General features: G+C 40.2%; 1 protein-coding gene across 8 annotated transcripts in view; it reads left to right on the forward strand.

The window, feature by feature from the left end:
- GRAMD2B (GRAM domain containing 2B) overlaps positions 1–22,725 on the forward strand; it is a 120,919-nt gene that overhangs the window by 90,627 nt on the left and 7,567 nt on the right. For 5 of the 8 annotated variants that reach the window (XM_009209006.4, XM_009209008.4, XM_017959822.3 and 2 more), the window contains 11 exons: positions 1,204–1,315; positions 3,765–3,831; positions 4,773–4,876; positions 9,457–9,552; positions 12,244–12,315; positions 12,415–12,495; positions 15,211–15,322; positions 16,206–16,331; positions 17,491–17,578; positions 18,665–18,769; positions 20,590–20,683. In XM_009209006.4, coding sequence (XP_009207270.3) covers positions 1,204–1,315; positions 3,765–3,831; positions 4,773–4,876; positions 9,457–9,552; positions 12,244–12,315; positions 12,415–12,495; positions 15,211–15,322; positions 16,206–16,331; positions 17,491–17,578; positions 18,665–18,769; positions 20,590–20,683 — 1,057 coding nt within the window. The remainder of the gene's footprint in view (positions 1–1,203; positions 1,316–3,764; positions 3,832–4,772; positions 4,877–9,456; positions 9,553–12,243; positions 12,316–12,414; positions 12,496–15,210; positions 15,323–16,205; positions 16,332–17,490; positions 17,579–18,664; positions 18,770–20,589; positions 20,684–22,725) is intronic. The other 3 variants (XM_009209007.4, XM_017959823.3, XM_017959825.3) reach the window with 1 other exon arrangement.

Here is a 22,725-nt window from a genome sequence, read left to right on the forward strand (position 1 = left end):
TTTAAATTTAACTTTTTTATCTTTTTGAGACAGAATCTTGCTCTCTCCCCGAGGCTAGAGTGCAGTGGCGCAATATCAGCTCACCGCAACCTCTGCCTCCCGGGTTCAAGCGATTCTCCCGCCTCAGCCTCCCAAGTAGCTGGGACTACAGGCGCGCACCACCATGCCCATGTACTTTTGGTAGAGATGGGATTTCACTATGTTGGCCAGGCTGGTCTCAAATGCCTGACCTCAGGTGGTCTGCTCACCTTGGCCTTCCAAAGTGCTGTGATTACAGGCGTGAGCCACTGTGCCCAGCCTGTTTTCCTCTTCTCTCACCTCCTGTTAGACTTATTGGCTCCATACCTTCTCCTAACTGCTGTAATATTTTGTTTTTGTTTTTGTTTTTGTTTTGGTGCTAAATCATGTACTGCCTTTTTTAAAAAGTGTTTGATGCATGCGTACACAGGCGCCTTAAGGACAAAGACTGTGTTATGGGCCCCAAGACATTTAACACAATGCCCCACTCAATTAATACTTGTTAAATATTAGTGGAATTCTGAAACAAAAATATTCTTTGATTGAACTATAGCCACAATACTATTTAGTAGTTTGCCTCAAGTACTCCTTTTTAAATACTGATTAAAATACTTTTAAAATGACGTAATTATTTTCACAACTTGATCGTTATTTCACCCTCTATAAGTTACTATTTCTACAGTTTTTGATTACAGCCTGCTGAAATCCTTCCAGTGTCCTAAAGCATGTGCTGTGTAAATGCTCTCAGAGTATCATGAATGATCTTTGATATCCAGAAAAGAAAAACAAATGTCAGGTTTTCTTAGACGATAGTATAATAATCAAGATTTATTACAATAAATTAATGAAAAATGTATCTCATAGGCCAGGTGTGGTGACTCATGCCTATAATCCCAGCACTTTGGGAGGCCGAGGCGGGTAGATCACTTAAGTCCAGGAGTTCAAGACCAGCCTGGGCAACATGGTGAAACCCTATCTCTACAAAAAAATGAGCTGGGCATGGTGGCACGCACCTGTAGTCCCAGCTACTCGGGAGGCTGAGGTGGGAGGATCGCTTGAGTCCTGGATGGGGAGGTTGCAGTGAGCCGTGATCATGCTGCTACACTTCAGCCTGGGCAACAGAGCAAAACTGTCTCAAAAAAAAAAAAATTATCTTATAGACAACCCTGGACTTTCTTTCTTTAGGTCAAAATCCAGTTTTGATGGTGCCTCTTTAGCAAGTGATAAGAACGACTGTAAAACAGAAAGCAAAAATGACCCTAAGACTGAAAGAAAAAAGTCTTCATCTTCCGGCCAGGTAATTTAAGAATGAAATTTGTATTGTCTTAGGGGGTGACAAGACTATTGAAGCCAGTGACAAGAAGGAACTCAAGCATGCACCTTCCTGCTGGTCAAGACTAAGATAGGCATAGAGTTTAGACAATTTAGAGGAACAAACAGGCAGCAGTTCCTCCAGTCCATTTTTTATCAATGTTATATTCCACAACTCACTTTTCAGCACATTGCATGGTGATGAGTTCCATGCTGTGGCCTCGAACTCTGACAAATACCCAGAGATTAGGGACCAACACAGAGTCATGTGCTTATCCAGTAATTAACAAGACAAGGGGAGTTGTGACATCCTTGTACTGAAATTGAAGAGTCTGATAAGGCATCTACCTGAATAGTAGTAGGCCAGCCAACTGCACACAGAGGAGTAAGACCTTTGAACAGGGTCAGGATTATTCTCCAAACTAATTTTGGTTCTGCTCTAAAATACACCCAGATAGGAAACAAAACCCAGTTCTATGTCATCAGAGAGTGTGATGCATGTACTGGGGCCCGGAGTTTGGGTTTTTTTTAATTCTTCACCCCTCTAAATACTTGAATATGTGCCTCCTAAGAGCTAAACCAAAAACCGTCGGCACACCCAAGAAATTTAAATATGAAATGTATTAAAATATTATTAATATAAAATCTACTTTTGAATTTCCATGGTAGTCCCGGTAATAAATATCCTTTATAAAGGTGTTTTTTTCCTCTCCAGGATCCAATCAAGAGTCACATACTGCATGTATTTGCTATGTCTTTTCTTTTTTTTTTTTTTTTCCCGAGACAGAGTCTTGCTCTGTTGCCCAGGCTGGAGTGCAATGCCATGATCTCGGCTCACTGCAACCTCCACATCCCGGATTCAAGTGATTCTCATGACTCAACCATCTGAGTAGCTGAGATTACAGATGTGCACCACCACACCCAGCTAATTTTTGTATTTTTAGTACAGACAGGGTGTTGCCGTGTTAGCCAGGCTCGACTCAAACTCCTGGCCTCAGGCGATCCACCCACCTCTGCATCCCGAAGTGCTGGGATTAGGAGCATGAGCCACTGCACTCAGCCTGCTATGTCCCTTTTAATTGAAATCAGCCCCACTACCTCTTTTGCCAATTTTTACGTTGACATTTTTGAAGAGTTTATGGCCTAGCATATTTTAAATCAAGCGTGCAACCATTGCTCACTGTAGCCATTGAAAACAAAAGCTCAGTGAAGCCATACAACACCCAGCTTTAATCAAGGTATCTTTCTGCAAGGTGTTTATCTATAAAATAGCTGACTTGCAGGGACCATCTATCGTCTTGATGACCTGGTCTGTAGTTCTTTATGGTAAAACAGGGCCAGTTTTGCCATTGAGACCACTCTTGGTTTGGATAATAAGCCATCCAGGGCCTCCTACCCATTCTCTTTATAAGAATTTTTCTTCAGAAGTATCCTATGAGGCAGATTGATGCTGTGGAGAGAGGATCCAGTTATACCCCATAGCTCACTGCAGGCTTGAACTCCTGGGCTCAAGAGATCCTCCTGCCTCAGCCTCCCAAGTAGCTAGGACTACAGACACATGCCACCACATCCAGCTAACAGTTCTACCTCTTAATAGCTGTATGATGCAGATGAAAGTGTTTTACAGTCTGTAAATTGCTGGCTATCCATTGTTATTGTCACAGTTGTGAAAACAGATCCCTTGAAAATGAAGTGATTTGCAGCTTTCATAGTCTTGGGCTTTCTGCTGCCCTGGAGAGTGAAGTCTTTGGATGAAATCCTACTTGTCTTGACAGTAGCCTACTGCATCCTACTCCTGTCACTGGCTAAGGAAATGCCTTCACAATAATACAGTAGGAAGAGTGGCCATATGTTGCCTTAGACTATAGGTCCTTTATGTGTATTATCCCATTTAAGCCTTATGGCATACCTTGAGGCAGGCACTGTTTTTGCCCTCTGGTACAGAAAAGGAAACCAAGGCCCAGGGAGATAAAGGGACTAAGCCATGGTCACACACCAAGAGCTAGAGCCACCACAGCCAAGACTTCAACTCAGGTTTACCTAACTACAAAGCTTTGAACCACTGTACTCTTCTGAGAGTACTCGCTGGTACGTTTAGTACCTGGGATCCAGTACCCTCCCTAATGAGATTCCTTAAAATTTCATCCTCTTTCTGATTAGGGACATCCTTGTCTAGCCCTGTTTCCTCAGCAGTAGGCTGACCAGCAGCTGCATCATTATATCCAACCAGCAAAGCATTAAACTTGTTAGAAAATGAAACTTGTGTGCCCTGACTTTCACTGTTTTACTGAAGGCTTGTGTCAGAGACATAAGATCAGTGAGAAGGAATTCCCAAAGATACTATTAAGGGAGGGAAAATGTGTTGTTGAAGTTGAATTTGTGATGTTTCACAAGAAAGCGAGAGTGGTAATGCTTGTATTTTGTTCTCATTGTAGTACAAGGCCAATATGCACTTTCACAAGTTGTTTCTTAGTGTCCCAACAGAGGAACCACTGAAGCAAAGTAAGTTCTGACCTGTTTGACTTTCTAAGCTACATATTTGAAAAGTTGATCATTAGTTTTGGGGAAGAAAGAGGGCACAGTCTATGGACTGAGTCACCAAGGGGATCAGGTTTCTGAAAGTCATAACATAACAATAACACCAGCTTCAATCAGCTTTCACCAGGCAGCGTGAAAAGATCACAGAGGAGAAAAAGAAACAGTTCTCCATGGGGTATGGAGTCACCCAAGATGGTTCCATGATACCCTTCCCTTCTTTATTTATTGCTGAAATGCACATGGTTACATTGCTTTAAGATTTAGGATAACAAGCCTGGGGCAAGAGAGGCCACTAGAAGAAGACTAAAAGAAAACTCACATCCTTAGACATGGACAGACACGTGCTGATGCCACTATGAAGGGTGTGATGGTCACCTAAATATCTTGCCCAGCATGCTAGTTAAGCACGCCTACTGGGCTCTGCAGTGATTCATCAAGGGGCCCAAAGTTCCATTCTAGCCTCTCTTGATGTGCAAAAGTTGAGGCAAGATGCTGGGTTCCTGCCATGACCTTCAGACAGAAAGTGTGGGTTATGTGCTCTTCCTCTAGTGAGGCCATCTATTTCGAAACCAGTCATTAGTGAAAATACTGGGGAAAAGGGGAACAGGTGTACTAATACCAGCACATGATAGAGGAGACTTGTAAAACACCATTCTTCGTCTCTCAGGTGCAATAGTAGATTTGCCTTTTCATTCTGATATTTAAACTGAAGTTGGTAAGACTTTGAATTTAAAAACAAACTGGTCGCCACAGCTTTCTTTCCATAAAGATGACAGAAGAAGAGGCAATAAAACTTTTGAGTATGAATGTATTCTCTGCCCATCCTTGAGTCACCAAAATATATACATGGTTTTTATTTTAAATGGAAATTCTAAATGATGCTGTACCTGTGTGTATTCTCCCAGGCTTTACCTGTGCTCTACAGAAAGAAATACTATACCAAGGAAAGCTCTTTGTATCAGAAAACTGGATTTGTTTTCATTCTAAGGTCTTTGGAAAAGACACAAAGGTTGGTATAATTAAAAAATAAATTAAAAAAAGCTAACCCTATACTTTATTGTATATGGCAAATATTAATTGTTTTAAATTTAGCTATATTTATAGATACTTATATTATGGTTAATCTTTTATGCCAAGTTTCCTTTGTTGTAATTCCAAATACTATAGGTTCTAAATGCCTCCAGATGACACTAACTTCCCTTTTTCCCTAAGCATTATTTTCTCACTCATTTCTTTATATACATATACCTCACATATACACATGTACCTCACCCATAGCCATACCCTAAATCCTTTTTACTCAGATGTCACCAGCGAACACTCAAAGTTGTTTATATGGAGGGTGTGCCATGATTTTCAAACACATACATTTAAACCAAAATCATTTCTTTTAAGAAACATCAATTTTTATACCATATTTATACCAGTTATCAGTGACGTCTAGGACAGCAGGCCAATAAATAAGCTACTTATTAGCACTCCCTTTGTACCCTCACCAGCACAAAATGAGCAGGAAGTGGAGCAGTTAAGGCCTAGCCTGGGGAAGTCAGACACCCTCGATCCCAAGTGTACTCTGATACTACATCTTTTCATTATTATTAAACACAGATTTGGGGGAGTAGAGACACATGACATCCTGAGACATTAAGGAGAACAGCCTAAAGGAATTGGCACTGTCCTCTAAACTGGGGACCGTGGAACTGTGGCCTATCAAGGAAAAGATAATTCTATCCCACTGACTTTTTTTTACCTTTGAGCTATGATGTCACATCACAGTTCATTCAGGCCTCCAGAATAACACCAGAGAAACACTTCTTGGGTTTGCATGACCTCAGTGAGTTTTCAATCATTCTGATTCATGAGTGTGAAGAAGCAACTCTCATAGTCATGAAGTAGCTGATGAAAACTTCTTTTTGTTTTGAGTGGTAGATGTGCCTTATTTAAATATTCTTTCTAAAACCACTGGCAATTGCATAAAGACCACTTAACAAATCTAATAGGAATATTTTCTTTTGTTAGTGTTGGAGCTGAAGACTAGCATACTATTCTTTAGGTAAAACATATTCTTTTTATATTGATTTTTTATCATATAGAGCTATGTTTAGGTAAGCATTATTTGATTGACAGTATTATCTGAATCAGTATAATACAAATCAATATGAAGCAGTATTTCATCTATTTCTACATTTCTGGATTAAAGGTCTTGTTCATGGAATGGGGAAGGGGATTGGGTAGTACTGATCAATGTGATATAGTTCTCAGGAATTCATATAGAGCCAACATGTCTGAGCAGAGCAGCAGGGACTGAAGACACTAATGAACAAAGCATTAGTCTTTGTTAAGCGACTGGGGGATCCACAAAGGCAGTCAGTGCACTTTCAAGCTGATATGATTCTAGCAACGATTTTAAAGTTCTACTTCTACCTAAGAACTGATAAAAAGAAGTTAGAAGAAGTGACCCTGGTTTTTTGAAGACATGGATATACTAAGATTGCTTTTGCAGTGTGTAACCTACAGAGGCAGGAGACTGAAAATTAGCAGGGCGTGGGAATAAGAACCATGATAGTGACTTGTATGTTCCATCCCTTCTAAGGATGGTGTCAAAGGAGATTTGGGCTTCAGAGATGTTGCAGAATTTCCTCACTGCCAATGGACCTCAGTCCAGCGTGATCCAGTATGAGCTGAAGGCACCCAAACAATTGCTCTACCGTGGGAACTTTCTAATCAAGTTCCCCTTCTAAAGCAGTTTACCCTGGAAAAATGTTACCATTACCCTGGAAAAATATTATCATTTACCCTGGAGAAGTATTAATAAAGTGTAGCCTTAATTTAATCAGGACCTTTTTAGTCAGCCTGTTGGTATTTTCTGATGCTACTAAAATTAGCATGTATGTATCACATTCTGTCTAGGCTCAAACTGAAAAGTGATTTAAGCTTTATTTTACAAATGTTATCTGGTTGTAATTTTATACTCATGAAGCAATTGATTGAAAACTTTCTTAAGGGTGTTCCATGCCTTAGATTATGAAAAATCTAAATTTATAGCCCTTTGCCACTGTGTGTTTGTATTACTGCTCAGAAACAAAATTAGACTCGTTTTTTTTTAAATCATGATCTAAGTAGATCTCAAATTCTTTTTTTCCAAATTTATCCCAACTTGTAAGTTCTGAATTGCCTCCTGCCTTTGAAAAATATTGTGAGTGGAGTTCTTTGGCAAACAGTTTTTAGAAAATGTCTCAATTGGATTATCCCTTGTTCTTCCATAGTCTTCCTGCCTAGATCATTGAGGGCAATAAATAAGCCCATCTCATAAACCCACATGTGAATGCAAATATTCAAAATTAAAAGCTCATTTTGCGGTCAGGCACGGTGGCTCACACCTGTGATCCCAGCACTTTGGGAGGCTGATGCGGGTGGATCGCCTGAGGTTGGGAGTTCAAGACCAGCCTGGCCAACATGGAGAAATCCCGTCTCTACTAAAAATACAAAATTAGCTGGGTGTGGCTGGGCGTGGTGGTTCACACCTGTAATCTCAGCACATCGGGAGGCTGAGGTGGGCAGATCACCTGAGGTCAGTAGTTTGAGACCAGCCTGACCAACACAGAGAAACCCCGTCTCTACTAAAAATACAAAATTAGCCAGGCATGGTGGCACATGCCTGTTATCCTAGCTACTCGGGAGGCTGAGGCAGGAGAATCCTTTGAACCCGGGAGGTTGAGGTTGCGGTGAGCCGCGATCGCACCACTGCACTCCAGCCTGGGCAACAAGAACGAAACTCCATCTCAAAAAAAAAAAATTAGCCGGGCCTGGTGGCACATGCCTGTAATCCCAGCTTCTCAGGAGGCTGAGGCAGGAGAATCACTTGAACCTGGGAGAAGGAGGTTGCCATGAGCTGAGATCGCACCACTGCACTCTAGCCTGGGCAACAAGAGCAAAACTCCGTCTTAAAAAAAAAAAAAAAAAAAAAAAAAAGCTCATTGTGCTTGCTTCCTTCAAGCTGGCAGTACTTACATAAAGCCCATCTCTTCTCCACTTTTGAGAATATGTGAGGCATTTTCAAGAAGTAGATGTTCTGTTTTCAGGGATTAAAGTAATGGCAATCCATTTTCCTTTGAGATCAAATTTGGTTGGAGAGGTATAACATAAATTATCATAAACTTCTGTTCTTTGTGCCATTTGATACATTCTTATAGCACATTGTATTGAAAAGAACCCACATTTTGAATCAGACTGGCTTGAGTTCCATCTTTGTAACTTCTTATGTATGATATGCAGCTCTCTAAATAAATTTCTTTATTTCTTATAATATTGACTGTGTAGGATCATCATAATTAAATTCTATCTGGTAAACAGGTATCAATTATTGTAGCTTCTATAGTTACTGTTGTTATTCTTTGTTGAACCAGAAAAGTATTTAAAGTTCTTTTATTTCACCCATGCTGATTTCATAAACAAGTGAGGAGGTAAATGAAATTTTTGTTCATCACTGGGCATTTTGCATATATTATCTTACTTAATCCACAGAAAATCCTGAGAAGTAGATGAGACTATCTCCAATTTATAAATCAAGAAACTGAGGCCTAGAACAGATGGCTTACAAGGGGAAGTAGGTCATGTAGATACAGGTTGAGTATCCCCTATCCAAAATGCTTGGGACCAGAAGTGTTTTGGATTTCAGATTTTGCAATGTCTGCCAATATATAAGTGGCTGAGCATTCCTAATCCAAAAATCCAAAATCTGAAATGCTCCAGTGAGCATTTCCTTTGACCATCAATATCAGCATTCAAAAACTTTTGGATTTTGGAATAGTTTGGATTTCTGATTTTCAGAGTAAGGATGCTCAACCTGTAGTAACAGAACTAAGCCAAGGCGGGTGGATCAGAATGTCGGGAGTTCCAGACCATCCTGCCTAACACGGTGAAACCCCGTCTCTACCAAAAATACAAAAAAATTAGCCGGAGCATGGTGGCAGGCACCTATAGTCCCAGCTACTTGAGAGGCTGAGGCAGGAGAATGGCGTAAACCTGGGAGACGGAGCTTGCAGGTAGCTGAGATCACGTCACTGAACTCCAGCCTGGGCAACAGAGCGAGATTCTGTCTCAAAAAAAAAAAAAATCTGAGCCAAGAATTCAGGTCCCAGGTTTTCTCTCCAGTGATGGTCCTATTATACCAGTGCTTTTTAACATTTTCCCCCCAACATGCACCTAAAGACAGAGGAGAGTGGGGCATGTGGAAGTTAGCCCAAAGTGGATGACCAGAAGCTTGAAATTTCTTTAGAGCCTTGGGCTTATCTTTAAAATGAATATACATTTTGCATTCTATTTTCATGTCTGAAGATAAAGGTTTCCCACCAAGATCTTCAGTCCAATCGATGATTCAGATTTATCCTCCGGCTCAGTAAGCACCATTTTGAGGAGCTCAGTGACACATCCCTGCCACTCTGTAAGATTGACTTTTCTTCATGGAGGCTGGGGAGCTTGCTGCTGGTTTTGATTTCTGTTTACTTTTTTTTTCCCCCTTTAATGTGAAGATTCAAAGTGCTGTTCTGTCAAGTCTGAACTGGCATTAACTTGCTGATTCTGTTTCAGATCTCTATTCCAGCTTTCTCAGTAACCCTAATAAAGAAAACCAAAACTGCTCTTCTAGTGCCAAACGCCCTGATCATAGCAACGGTCACAGACAGGGTGAGTATGCAGCGGAGCGAGGGCACCTTCGCTCTGTCCTCCTCTCTGGGCTCTGCTGCCTGAGGGCCCTCTTGCCAAGGACCAAGACTCCAAACCATAAATATCATCATCTCCTTTGGTGAATCAGGAAAATTCTATAAGACTAATTTTAAAAATTATAGCCTGTAGACATTCATGTAGTGCTGTTTCCCTTCACAAGGTGATTTATTCTCATAGAAGTGTTGCCAATTTTGAATTTCCTGCTGACTTAATTATACTTGCCTGACCAAGGTCAAAAAAATAAAATGCTGTCTCAACTTCAGCTAGGTCAGGCTAACATCTGCTAGATCAGGCTAAACTGGTATATTCAGTTCCTTTAATAGTCTTAAAGAAGAAAAAAATTTAAAAAAAAAAAAAAAAAAAAGGGAGGCCAGGCCTTTAATCCCAGCACTTTGGGAGGCTAAGGGCTGAGGTGGGAGAATTGCTTGAGCCCAGGAGTTGGGGACCAGCCTGGGCAACATGGTGAAACCCCATCTCTACAAAAAATATAAAAATTAGCCAGGTGTGGTGGTGTGTGCCTGTGATCCCAGCTACTTGGGAGGCTGAGGTAGGAGGATCGCTTGAGCCCAGGAGGTAAAGGCTGCAGTGAGCCATGATTGTGCCACTGCACTCCAGCCTGGGCAACAGAGCGAGACCCTGTCTCCAAGAAAAAGAAAAAGAACAAGACCAGGCATGGTGGCTCACACCTGTAATCCCAGCACTTTGGGAGGCCCAAACGGGTGGATCGCTTGAGTCCAGGAGTTCAAGACCAGCCTAGGCAACATGGCGAAACCCTCTGTCTTCAAAAAAATACAAAAATTAGCTGGGTGTGGTGGCACACACCTGTGATCTCAGCTACTGGGGAGGCTGAGGTGGGAGGATTGTTTGAGCCTAGGAGACAAAGGTTTCAGTGAGCTGAGATTGAGCACCACTGCACTCCAGCCTGGGTGATAGAGCGAGCCTGTCTCAAAACAGTAATAAATATATATAAAGAACAACAACAAAACACCACCTTACTGACAGGGTGAGGCAAGCAGGTTGATAGTGAGGAGTTCCTGGTGTGGGGGTGGCCAGCCTCCCCATAACCTCAGTCAATACCTCCCTAGAGCCATTCCAGATAAATAAAACTTGCACCTGCTCTGCAACTGCAGGTGCAGGATCAGTTTTTAGATCTGCTTTACTAACAGGTTGCCTGAACTACCTTCTATATAGAAATTCCAGAGCTGAATTGACTATTGTGCTACCCCAGACATGTGCAATCAGAAACATTTACATTAAAGTGGTGTTTATTTCAGCTTGGCAAGAAAGAGGGAGTGGAGTGGTTACTTTTCACGTGAAATTTTTTTAATCTGTTACCTATTATTTCTATGAAAGCATAAAATCTACATTCTATAGATTTCATTTCTCCTTTTTCCTTTCTTCTTTTTTCTTTTTTTAATAGAGATGGGGTCTTGCTATGTTGCCAAGGGCTGGTCTCAAATTCCTGGGCTCAAGTGATCCCCCGCCTCAGCCTCCCAGAGTGTTGGGATTACAGGCATGAACCAACGTGACTGGCTATAGATTTCCTTTCTAACCATACTATAAAACTTGTAGAGAGAAGAAGAAAGAAGGAAAGATAAAAGAGACCATTCTGATAAGCTAGAAGATATGTTAATATCTATTTGGGGATCTTTTTAAAATACTAATAGCCAGCACTCATCAGCATTTCCTCCTTGTCAGGCCATACCCTAATGCTTTTCTTATATTTTCTTGCTACCACCCTGTAATGGATAACTGTTATTAAGAAAACTGAAAGTTAGAGGGGTTAAGCAGTTTTCCCAATGTCACCCACTTAGTAAGTGTCAGAGCCAGAATTTGCAACTGGATCTGCCTGATGCCAGAACCCACAATATTAATTACTTTGGAATATAGTACTTGCTTGGAAATAATTCAAGTTCCCTTACTGGTAAATGAGAAGGATAATCGCAAACTCACGGAAAGGAGGTCTGAAAACATTCTATGACATAAATAGATGGGGAAAAAAGTAGATTTTTATATTTTCTGAACATATTGTTTATGGTAAAATCATTTTTCCTCATGTCATTTGTCTTCACATGATTCGTCTAGCTTTGATTTTACTTCTTTCCCATGGCTCACTTATAAGTCTCCACTCGAAAATCTCCATATTTGTACAAGGAAGAATCTGGAAGTGGCATGAAAGAGAGCTAGCCTATTAGAGCCACCGGGAAGTTTTCAGTGGAAATCTAGGTCAGAGCAGAGAAGGCGGACCCTCGGGAATTGTTAAATACCCTTAACAACAAAAACAGAGGGAGAGAGATTTTAAAGGGGATCTAGTGAATGTCACTAGCCTTTTTTTAATGTCCAGGCCTTTTTTTCTCTGGGCTTGTTTGTGGCACCAATGACAGGCTTTTGGAGCCTTCATTTTGCCCTACATGTATTTATTACTCTTAAATTGGGTTTGAAAATGTTGTTGTTTTTATGGGAGAATGTTTGCTTTATTCCAGAAATGGAATAAAAATGGAATATTTGGGTGAGAGGAATGAGAATGTAGATCAAAGAGAGGTCCATGTTGTTTGAAAGTGAAAAAGCTGCATACAGATACTTTTCTGAACTCTCAACTCTCACTTCTCATCAGGTAATATCTATTCATAATTATCCTGTTTTGTTTTTCAGTACATATTTGTCTCCTTACTCTCCAGAGATTCAACTTACAAACTACTAAAATCTGTGTGTGGACACTTAGAAGTGAGTATGATGTCCCTGAGCCTCAATTACTATCTCTCTTCTGTATTTCTTATGGTTTCATTGTTAATCTGGTTTTTCGCTTTGTTCCAATAATTTCAGAATACAAGTGTTGGTAACAGTCCCAATCCATCTTCTGCTGAAAACAGTTTCCGAGCAGACCGCCCGTCATCTCTGCCTCTGGTAAGTTGCCTACATAACTATCTAAATGCAAAAGAAAGGGAATATGTCCCACAGTTACACTTGTGCTTACACCATGACCAGGGTGTGGGAAGAGCTTAGGACCAAAATATTTGAGGTACAGTTGAAGAAACAGGGCATAGCTGTCTTAAAGAAGAGGAAACCACAGTAGCCATAAACTTTTTCCAAGTAATTGAAGAGTTGTCCTGCAAAAAGAAAGAAACACCTAGTAGACTGTCTTGGTGAGTTACTGGTCAGTGAAGGCATTCATAAAGTCTTGCTCTGTTTGTCTGTCAATATTGGTTTAGAGGGATTCACACATCTATTTGAGGTAGGACTGAGTCATCCCACAAATCCTTAAATGTCTTCTGTGTTCAAGGCACCATGCTAGTGCACACTGTAGGAAACCAGGAAAAATTAAAACTAATTCATGCCTTCAGAGACTTCACAACTTAGAAGAGAAGACAAATATGCTCAGAATTAACTGTTAAAAAAAAAAAAAAAAGAAAGAAAAGAAAAGAAAGCTATAAAGCCCAAGTGACAGGTAAAGATTGATTCATTCCCTTAGACTTTGTAAACTGTAGAGTAAATCTCCAGTGGGAAGTAGCTCCCTCTGTTTGTGTAAGATTTGTACCCATAATGGTTATAATGTTTTCCCAAGAGAGTTCCAACCATATCATTCAAATGATTAGAAATATTCAACATTAATGAAGCAATATGAGCCCATGGTTTCAACATCTCCCACAAATCTTTTTTTGAGAACAGTTTAAAAGTAATGGGACTGAAAGCGTATTCACACAAACACTTGTACAAGAATGTTAATAGCATTATTTGTAATAGCTGAAAGGTGGGGAAAAGCCTAATGTCCATCAACTGATTAATAAATTTTTTAAATACCCATATAATGGGATATTATTCAACCATAAAAAGGAAATTAAGGGCCGGGCGTGGTGGCTCACGCCTGTAATCCCAGCACTTTGGGAGGCTGAGGTGGGCAGATCATGAAGTCAGGAGTTCGAGACCAGCCTGGCCAACATAGTGAAACCCTGTCTCTACTAAAAAATACAAAAAATTAGCTGGGCCTAGTGGCGGGTGCCCATAATCCCAGCTACTCAGGAGACTGAGGCAGGAGAATTGCTTGAACCTGGAAGGCAGAGGTTGCAGTGGGCTGAGATCGCCCCATTGCACTCCAGCCTGCAGGATGGTGCAATGTGACTCCATCTAAAAAAAAAAGGAGGGAAATGAAGTACTGATAGCAGCTACAATATAGCAACATGGATGGACCTTGAAAGCAGCATGCTAAGTGAAAGAAGCCAGACTCAAAAGGCCACATATGATTACCTTTATAGGAAATATCTTGAACAGGCAAATCCATAGGGACAGAAAGTAAACTAGTGGTTGCCAGAGAATGGGGTGAGGGAGAAATTGAAAGTGACTGCTAATGGGTATGGGCTTTCTTTGGGGGGTGATGGAAATATTTCAGAACAAGATTGTAGCCATGGTTGTACAACATTGTGAATATTCTAAACACCACTAAATTGTATACTTTTAAATGGTGGATTTTATGTTACCTGAATTTTATCTCAATTTCTTAAAAATCTACCTTGAAAAACAGTAGTGGGAAGCAGCACAAAATATAATGTAACACATATGATTTGGAATCCAAGAAACCTGGTTTTAAATCTGGGCTCCACCCAGCTATGTTATATCATCAGGCAAGCTCTGTAACTGCTTTGACTCAGTTTCTTCATCCATTAAAATGCCAGCTTCATGATGTGGCTGTGAAGATTAAATGCAATCATGTATGTAAGGAGCTTTGCATACTGCCTGATACAAGATAGGCATTCAAGAAATCATTAAATTGAAGAAATTTTCAATCTTCCTTCTCCTATAAATCCTTGTATGAAATCGAAATGAGTGTTGAGATGAACAAAAGACAGCTAGTTCAAGGTGAAAGGTTGGTAATTTGCTTACAAGATGAGTCTCTTCTTCATTTGGCAGCTGACTAAATTGTTAAAAGCTCAGCCTAATTGTACCTTTGCCAGGACATTTTAATGACACCATTTGTCTCTTCCGTTCTTAAGCACTTTGGGGAACCAATAGAATACAAAGTAGAACGCCTGTGCTTTTTCCCTTACTCCTCCATCATCTTTCTAAAATGTAAATGTACTAGCACTAACCCTGTTTTGATTTAGTTGAGGGAATAAAAAAAGCTTAAACTTTACTTTCAGGGCCTAATTTGCTAAAGCCATTTTTCCTTTTCTGTTTCCAATACTTTTTTAAAATAAAAAAAAACCTATAATTTAGTAGTATCTTTCTCTCTGTCTACATATTTGAACTTGGATTTAAAGCTTTCTATTTTTTTCTCTTATATATGTGTATAGTAATCAGGTTTTCTCATTACAAAGTGCTAATGAAACCTCTTCAGCTTCACACTGGAAGCTTCTCAATTATTGGCATTCTGGGTGTTTTTCCAGACATTTGTTGTTTTAAACAAGTTGGCCACTGTTTGTTGACAGAATTTTAACTGCCTGAAAAATCTGTTTCAGTAACCAGATACTCGGTGATCTGTTGGGAAAATCCCAGTCATATGGGGTAATCCTTCCTTCTATTCTATGTTTTATAGGTCAGGCCTAGGTGAAAGGGCTGGGAGGTACAAAGGCCTGCCTGTTTACTAAGGGAAAATCAGCCTGTCTTCATTTCACTGTTTCCTTTCAGGATTTCAATGATGAATTCTCAGATCTGGATGGAGTGGTTCAACAAAGAAGGCAAGACATGGAAGGATACAGCAGTTCTGGTTCTCAAACTCCTGAATCTGAGAACTCTCGAGGTTTGGGAAATTGTTGTATTTTGACTAAAATTTAATTCCCCGCAAAACATCCTCACCCAACCCCCTTAAAAAAAAAAAAGAACGAAAGAAAGAAAAGAAAAGAAAGAAAAAAAAAGCCACATTGTCTTCCTAGCTAAAAATCAGGAATGGAATCTGGAGAAAGGATGCCTTGAGAGTTTGAGGGAAAAGAATTGCCTATGTGGTAAAAATTCGTTTCCTTTTATGCATATTTAACAGAGGTCTCTTAAATAGACCTAATATTGGGGTAGTTGAGAGAGAAAAACATAATATTTTCTTCCCTCTTTTTTTTGTTTTTGTTTGTTTGTTTGTTTGAGACGGAGTCTCTCTGTTGCCTAGGCCTAAGTGCAATGGCGCGATCTTGGCTCCTGCAACCTCCACCTCCCAGGTTCAACCGATTCTCCTGTCTCAGCCTCCCGAGTAGCTGGGATTACAGACATGTGCCACCAAGCCCGGCTAATTTTTGTATGTTTATAGTAGAGACGGGATTTCACCATGTTTATCAGGCTGGTCTCGAACTCCTGACCTCGTGGTCCACCCACCTCGGCCTCCCAAAGTGCTGGGATTACAAGTGTGAGCCACCGCGCCTGGCCTATTTTCTTCCCTCTTATTTCAATAATATTTTTAATTGTTATAGCCAAATTATCTATGTGAGTTAGTTGGAAAATGAAAGACTATCCTTATATCACTTTATTACTTATTTGCTTAAGCATTCAGTTTCAGCCCCCAGCCACCACAACTAACTTGTGAGACGATCCATTCATGTTCTTGACCATCATGCATGTTAAGGGATTGATTTACTTGGTGATTAATCCTGTTTTAAATACATTGGAGAGAAAACTTACCCAGCTCCGTTTTGGCTTAGTAGATTTCCATGTGACAGAATCCCAAACAGTTCTGAATGTCTCCAAGGGAGAAGCAAAGCCAACTCGGGCAGATGCCCATGTGAACAGAGTACCTGAAGGAAAAGCCAAGAGTCTCCCTGCACAGGGTAAGGAATGGAGGTCTTGTGAGGGGGTTTTTTAGAAGGGTTGGAGACATCTGGTTGTAACTTTTTTTCTTTATTAGACAGCGTCTTGCTCTGTCACCAAGGCTGCTGTAGTGCAATGACACGATCTCGGCTCACTGCAACCTCTGACTCTTGGGTTCAAGTGATTCTCATGCCTCAGCCTCCTGAGCCGGCTAATGCCCCGCTAATTTTTGTATTTTTAGTAGAGACAGGGTTTCACCATGTTGGTCAGGCTAGTCTCGAACTCCTGACCTTGTGATCCACCCTCCTTGGCCTCCCAAAATGCTGGGATTACAGGCGTGAGCCACCACGCCTGGCCTATTTGTAACTTTTAAAGGGTCCCCATCTTTCACCTTATGACTGCTCTTCATGTTCCCTTTCCTCCTTTTGTATTATAGGTCTTTGCATATTAATTCACTTATTCATTTAGCAACCAGTACCCAGTTCCATGATTACAGTGGGGGATACAAAAGTGAATAGCCTTCATGGAGGTCACTTCATGATTCTGAATACATGAGATTATGTTTCAAAAATTTCTGTTACTGTAACCCCAGCACTTTGGGAGGCTGAGGTGGGAGGATTGCTTGGGTCCAAGGAGTTCAAGACCAGCCTGGGCAACATAGTGAGACCCTATCTCTACAAAAAATTTAAAAATCAGTTGGGTGTGGTACATGTTTGTAGTTCTAGCTACTTGGGAGGCTGAGGCAGGAGGATTGCTCGAGGCCAGGAGGTCAAGGCTGCAATGACCTGTGATCACGCCACTGTCACCTGGGCAACAGAGTGAGACTGTCTCAAAAAAACAAAAAATTTTCCAGTAAAACTCAAATTTCTTATTTACTTTTTATTCTAATAACTAGCTATACTGGTAAGAGAGCAAGGATATTGTTATATTGTTCACCATTGATTCCAGCACAATGCTTGACACAAAGAAGGCTGTGGATAGGTGTGTAAATCAATGAATTTTGTTGGAAGGAATTGTAACTACTGGTTAAAATGACAACTGGGAGGCTTCAGTGGATATTTTCTCTGATTTCTTTTACCTGGGAATAATTACCTCTCTCGAGTACCCTATAGGGATATTGCTGGATAAAAGAAGTGTGTTATGGTTTTAAACAGTTGTTTTTTGTTTTCCACCCAACAGGTCTGTCAGAAACTGTTGGAATCTTACATAAAGTCAAGTCTCAGAAATGTCCAATGCTTCACCATATTCTTATATTCTATGCAATTGTGTAAGTACATGAATTTACTGTGACTAAGAAAATGATTTCATTCGCTAAAGGAGTAATCTCTTCACATTGCCGAGACCTACTGTAAATCTCAATTGTCTGAAATGTGACCCACATCTTTACTTTGACAATTTGTCTCCTACTTCAGCTTTTTTTCCTTAGGCTTAGGTCACATTTTCGTGGTTGTGCCAAACCCTGCAGAGGACTAAGTTCTGAGTGGGTACCATTAGTTGGGAAATTGCTCTATAAATTATGAAACATGTTTACCCTTGTTATTGTTTTTATTTTTTTGACATATAATCATTGTACATATTTATGGAGTACATAGTGATGTTTTGATACATATAATGTATACTCATCAGATCCGGGTAATTAGCATATCCATCACCCTTATCATCTCTTTGTGTTGAGAACATTCAATATCCTCTTTTAGCTATTTGAAACTCTATCATTGTTAACTTTAGTCATTCTACAGTGGTATTCAACACTAGAACCTATTCCTTCTATCTAGCTGTAATTTTGTTTTGCCGTCTGTCCCATGTCCCCTGAACAGGGGCCAACACAACTTGAAAATGTTATCCTCATCCCCTTTACCAAAATTGTAGGCATCGACTTTTTTAACTTCCAGTGTGTAACTGATTGTTCTTCTGAAAATAGCCTGACCCAGTTCTAGGCTGTTCCTCCCAACCAAGGAAAATATGCCCAGTCTAGTTTCCAGATAAAGGAGGGAGTCACCAGAGAACACGACTGGGGACTGTCTGCCCAGGCTCTTCCAGCAGAGGACGGTAGTACCACAGGGAGGAGGAACGCTGGCTCGGTACTCCAACTTGGGTCTGGCTCTGACCAATGCTGTTAGAAGGGTCATTATTTGCAAATTGAGGGACTTGGGCTAGAGGATTTTAAGTCTCTTCTAGCTGTAAGTTTTATACAAGCATCAGCCTGTTTAGAAAGGATGTCTTTAAAATCTCTTTACCAAGTTATTTTGGAAAATGCCTTGCCTCAAGTGTATCACATTGGCACTGAGTTGTTTTATGAACATCAGATCCTGGCCATTAACCTAATGAAAGTTTCTCTTTCATCCCTTTCCAGCGTCTGTGCACTAATCATCTCAACCTTCTATATGAGATACAGAATTAATACTCTGGAGGAGCAGCTGGGGTTACTAACCTCCATTGTGGACACCCATAATACTGAGTAAGCTAATTGCCTCTAGTGCTGTCATCTGCTTGCCTTTCTGCTTAATGTAATAATTGACCAGAACTTAGCATCCTTCTTAGTAAACATTAATTGGAGATACATTCTGTATGAGATATTTTGTTAAGTGTATATGTGGAAAGTAAAAAGGTAGGAGGGTCTAGAAATGGATGACCTAACCCTGTACTATTTTGGAGTTGTTGTAATGTTGCTAGTAAGAAGGCAAGAAACAAGCCTCATTTTATATTATCTTGCTCTAATATGCTAAGATGCAGTTGTGACCTTGCCCCATTTCTTAAACTATGCAAGTTTACCTTAGTAAAATGGCAGTTAACCAAGACACTCAGAGAAAGAAGCAATTCAAGAAACTCGGCACATTTGATCATGTATAACTTTTTATATTAACTCACTTATTTACAAAACTCTTGACCACTGTCAAGATCAATGTGACTAGTAATTAGTTGAATGTGTCTGTGAAGATTTTCCATCAGTCTTTTTTTTAACATGCCTGGCCTAATTAAACCTTTTCAGACATAGAGCTCTTTTCTTTAAACCTGTTTACATGAAGATTTTGACACGTTACCTAAAAAGTGAAATAATTTATGCTATGTTAGAAAGTGTACATTTAGCCCAAGTTTTTGAAGTAATGATATTTCCTGGCAGAGTGTCCACCACATGCTAAAGACTCTATTAGAATGAATACATACACATACAAATACAAATGATTTTTCCTCCTTACATTTTCACCACAACTTTAGAATAGAGCTGTTATTCCCATTTTACAGATGAAGAAACTGAGACTCAGAGTAATAATTAGTTTAATGTCTTACGGTTTGCAGAATCAGCTGCAGGTGTATATAACTACAGAAACCATGGGCTCCTCAGTCTACCAGTGGCTCTCAAACTTTAATTTGCATCAGAATTATCTAGAATCGTTTAAACAGATTTCAGGGCTTATCTCCAGAGTGCCTGATATAGTAGGTCTGGCATGAGGCCTGAGAATTTGCATTTCCAGCAAGTTCCCAGGTGGTGCTGATGGCAATGGTCTGAGCTCTGTACTTTGAGAAATACTGTGTTATACCATTCGAGGACCTTTCTTTACTCTGTAGGAATTACCTTTAGGTGGCTTACATGTATGCAGCTATACAGATTATTTTTGAACCATAAATATACACTTGAACTAATAAAATACAAAAGCCTAATAAACAGTTTGGTATGGATTCATACTCTGCCCTTACTTTCTCCCATCTTGTTCAAAAAGTTAATGTACATAAAGACAAGAAGTGACTCCAGGCCAGGCACAGTGGCTCACGCCTGATTATAAGACAAGGACAATTATAGCTGTATGATAAATCTCAAAGAAGGAACTACAAAAGTCTCACATTTCAAGGGACATTTGATTAACTAGATAAAGACATTCCTAAACTTTTAAAGTTCTAGTATAAATAGCTGAGAAGTGCAATCATTCTTGTAAGTTTATGCTCTGGTAGAGACAGAGAGGATAGTAGGGGTTAATAAAAGGGTTCTAAGAAACCACGTGCTTGAAAATAATTGCCTGATTTTTGTTTGGAAGCCGAAACACACCATATCCACTTAAAAATAGCTTAAGAGATTTCCAGCTGAGCCTTTAGGAATTAGTTCCCTAAACATCTAGCCTGGAGTTGCGGATTACTGCAGGGCTTTGTCTAATATTAACAAATGAAATGTTCACTCTCTTCTATTATAAACCAATTTTCTGTTCGAATCAATTTTTAATGTGTTCATTCCACTTCTTTCCTTGTCATCCCTGCCCTTAATAATTTTTCTCTTTTTTCTTACAGACAGGCAGCACCATCTGGCCTGGGATCACAAGTACAATTCAATGTGGAAGTTCTCTGTCAAGAGCTTACAGCTAACATAGTGAAATTAGAAAAGGTGACCTATTTCTTTCCTGTGTATGGGGGCAGTCACAGTAGTGCCTATTGATTGCCCTAGGTCAGCTCAGGGATTACACACTCAGACGCCGTTAGTGTGCCGCAATAAACCTAGATGATCAACCTGGGCTGGGGGCTTTTCATAGTAAATGTGAAACAATATTTTTTATTTCCACAAAGAAACAGGTTTTAATCTCATTTTCCCTGAAATACCTAGTCTTGCGGGTCTTTTGTTTTTCCTCCTTGATTAGAAATATTACTTAATAGCACAGGGCCCAATGGTAAGTGACCTCTGACATCAGAGCTCAGTGTAGGGACATAGTAGGGAGTGAACTGGAGACCCACCACTGGCTTGGCCAGAAAGTACAGCCCCAACTCCACCCAGGCTGATCGCTCCCATACATAAAATATTGCATGTAAGCCCTATTAGAACCATGGAAGATAGGCGTCATTGTTCCCTATCTGATAGGAGAAGAATCAGAGTATCAAGTTAGCTTGCTGAAGGTAACACACCTAGAAAGGCAGCAGACTTGAGTCTGCTGAGAGAACATTAAAAGAAAAATATGAAAATGAAGTCAGCAGATCTGGAACCTGAACCAGGCCTGTCTGACTGCAAAGTTGTGCTTAGAAGCTCTCTGCTTTACTGTTCCTCAGAAGTCAGCTTTAGGCTTTGTTGATAAGGCCACAGATGTACCTTTATCTCAAAGTGTCTACAGTCCAAACAATGCTAGGGCAAATCTGTCCTTAGCTTGTGGCATTCTTAGAAGGCAGCAGGAGAGTGAGCTGGAGAAGAAGATAGGCATGCCAGAAATATCCCAGAAATAAACCTGATTTACATGTCTTATTTTCTTCTCCTTTATCTGATAACTACTTTGTTTTTACTCGAATCCTTCAGGAAAGGCTTAGAGAGAAGAATCCAGTGTTCAGTTAGAACTGCTGTCACAAATGCCCAGTATTTGGTAGCTTTACATCATAGTACAGTTATGCTTACTTGGGAAGATGTACTTCTTCATATTAAATACAAATTAGTAAAATTTCATATTAAATACAAATGAGTAAAATTATCTTTGTTTTTCTACACTCAATGTTAGTATTTAATAGCTAAAGTATTAAAAGCAAAGGAGTTTCCAAACTTACGTTCTAAACCAAGTCAGGTCAGATAATTCATATTAAATCATTGTATTTATGGGCAAATGTGGAAAGTTCTTACATCGAGAATCAACCTAGAGAAGGTATGGGTTAGCTTTTTTTCCTTTTTAAACCATTAATTTCTGAGAATTGAAGAAAAATGATTTTTTTTAATGAAATGCTTACAAATGTTTGGCTTTCATGCAACCCAGAGAATGGAGTAGTATTCATTTTCAATTTTGTTCACTCTGACATACCAGTGATATTCTTTGGATTAGAAACACATGGGATCCTGCTGCCTTCTTTTGTGTTTCTTCCCACTCTCCCACCGGGCCCGGCCAGGACACCACGTTCTGTAATCAGGGAACTGAAAACAGAAGGGCTTGTTCACAGCAGGCCAACAGCCTCGGGTCTTGTGCAGGGTTCAGACAGCCTAGCAGGGAGGCCGGGGAGGTTTACAGGAGCACCAGTGGAGACCACCTTTGTCTCAAAGCAGAAACTGATTCAGTAAAAAGTGGATTTGGGGTCAAAATGCATGTGTTGATGTTCTAAAAAGTTAGAAGTTGCACACATTGCTCAAAAGAACCTAAGTATTAAAAAAGAGGTACCAGGCCACACCCCTGCTCTTTTTGACTCATCTGCACCTTTCCTCAGAGGCAGCTGGACGCTAGTGCAGCACAGCCTGCCGGTGAAATAGCAGCTCCACACCGTGGAGGTCTTATACTCCATACCAGCAGTTCCTTCTCGCCTTCGGGGGCCGGTGATGTCTAAGCCTCATGATCTTTCTCTGCTTATAACTTCCCTATTTCTGTTCATGGCATCACTGCTTTTCCAGTCATCCTCATTGGCAATCTAAGAATAATTTTTAACTCCCTCTTTTCACCTGCCACTGATTGACTAGTTGGCAAATCCCGT

This window comes from Papio anubis, chromosome 5 (genome assembly GCF_008728515.1).
Source record: "Papio anubis isolate 15944 chromosome 5, Panubis1.0, whole genome shotgun sequence".
NCBI classification, from domain to species: domain Eukaryota; kingdom Metazoa; phylum Chordata; class Mammalia; order Primates; family Cercopithecidae; genus Papio; species Papio anubis.